At 50.6% G+C, this 1,923-nt stretch overlaps 1 protein-coding gene across 1 annotated transcript; it reads left to right on the top strand.

The window, feature by feature from the left end:
- The first annotated feature begins 516 nt into the window (after nt 1-516).
- GPR148 (G protein-coupled receptor 148) lies at nt 517-1,572 on the top strand. The gene has a single exon (XM_086944878.1). The coding sequence runs from the start codon at nt 517-519 to the stop codon at nt 1,570-1,572; it is 1,056 nt and encodes a 351-aa protein (XP_086801004.1).
- Nucleotides 1,573-1,923: the final 351 nt, after the last annotated feature.

The following is a 1,923-nucleotide window of genomic DNA, read 5'->3' on the forward strand; positions in this document are numbered from 1 at the left end:
TCTATACGAAAACACTATTTGATATGTATTTTTCATGAGGGATAAGAACTGACAGCCGCTCTGCTATTGATGGCTTTCAATCGATGGGTTTGTAGAAGCAAGTGGCTTGCGCCGTCTGCCCACATCAGGTTTATGGCTTGGTGCGCCTGGAATGTCTGGCTTCACCTGTGTATTCAGCAGCCGTTCCATCTGTTCCTTTGCACCCTGGCCCCGGGCTGGGCACGCGCACAGCGTACGCTGGGCAACAGAGCAAACCCCTCGAACTCACAGTCATGCTATGCTTTAAGGAATGACAGGCTGGGTGTTTTTGCTTACAAATCCCTACATTTCCGGCCTGCACAAATACTCCTTCGGCTCTTCTGGAATAATGCCATTTCGGCACTGGCATAATCTATATATTGTTTCACTACTGCTGGCAAGCGATGCAGCCAACCTTCTGAAAACCATTACAGGAGCCAAAAGGTTCTGAGGTTCATCGAGGAGCCCTCCCGCCTCTCTCCCCGAAGGAGAGAAGAGATGAATTACACTTTGACTGACTGTGGCAGTGCGCGGCTCATAAACGCGACCCTGTATCTGAAGAAGGAACAGTACTCCAACAGCTCTCGTCTCCTGGAGGACCACTCTGTATCACTGCTTCGTGAGTGGTTCTTTTTGCCCATTTCCGGAGAGGCCAGGCTGTTCCTCATTCCGACCGTGTCTTGCCTCGGTGCTGCCCTTCTCATCATCCCTGCCATCCTGTTCGTCATTTGCTCGAACCCCAGCCTGCGCAAGGAGACAAGATACCAGCTTCTGGGCAACGCCCTCCTCTCTGATCTGATCTATCTCACGTTCTACACCCTGACGGCTGTCTTCAATGTGCTGAGCGTCAAGCTTCCTGGCTATGCGTGCGTGCTGCTGCTCTTCCTGCTTGCCGTCACCTACTGTGGTGGGGTCTTGACTGCTGCCGCCATGGTGCTGGATACCTACTTGGCCGTGTTGTGGCCTCTGCGCTACATCTCCATTGTGCCTCCCTCTAGGACCAAGAAGCTGATCGTGGTCCTTTGGATTTCCTCGTCTTTTTTCCCAGCCGCCATTTTTGTGGTGTTGTATCTGACTCAGAAAGCCAGCCGCTGTCCCTTTGAAATCTGCTCCCTGCCGGTTATCCTTGTCGTTATGCTGCATGGAGATGACACAATCAAGTTCTGCTACATCCTCTTTGTGGCTTCCTCCCTGCTCTGTATCTCCTTGGTCCTGTGCTGCTACGCACTGCTCTGCTTTAAAACGCGAGAGTCTGGCATCTGGAAGGGAGTCACCTCCCGGGCCAGCATCACCTTCCTCATGCACCACACCATCCTCTTTTTCTACTTCTTCCCCCTGCTGCTCCTCATCACAGAGACCCTGCTTTACATGAACAACATTATCGGGCTGCGCACAGGGCTGTGGGTCACCCTGACCATCTGCAATGTGCTGATTGTTCTGCCAAAAGCGCTCTTTCCGTACTTCTATGGACTTCGGTACCGGGAGATCTCAAACTCCGTTCGTCTGCTGTTCCAACGGAAGCGTCTTAGCTTGGTGGCACCCATTATTCCATAAACTCTCAAACTATGTCTTGCTGTTGTTCTCACAGACGTTCATTATTGTTTTGCCACTTATTGTCCTGTAAGATTTTGAGCTGAGTCTGACTTCCGGGCTGAAGAAAATGGCTTGGTCTGGTGACAACTATTAGCCAATGGGATCTTCGTTTCTTTCTGGGATCTGGTCTGATGAAAACATCTTTATATTTTGTTATGTTATGTTATAAAAGGTCTCTTCTATAGCGCACGGATACTCCATGGAGTGTCCCGGCGCTCTGGCAAAGAGGACTGAAAGGAAACAGGCACAACACAACACCAGCTGCAGGTCAACAAAGAATTACTGGGAGAAAAGCCAGGTCTTAAGTTCCTT

This window comes from Lissotriton vulgaris, chromosome 11 (assembly GCF_964263255.1).
Source record: "Lissotriton vulgaris chromosome 11, aLisVul1.2, whole genome shotgun sequence".
Taxonomy (NCBI): domain Eukaryota; kingdom Metazoa; phylum Chordata; class Amphibia; order Caudata; family Salamandridae; genus Lissotriton; species Lissotriton vulgaris.

Bases quoted from the DNA above. Each gene is read 5' to 3' on its own strand.
- GPR148 (XM_086944878.1), top strand. From the start codon at position 517: ATGAATTACACTTTGACTGACTGTGGCAGTGCGCGGCTCATAAACGCG.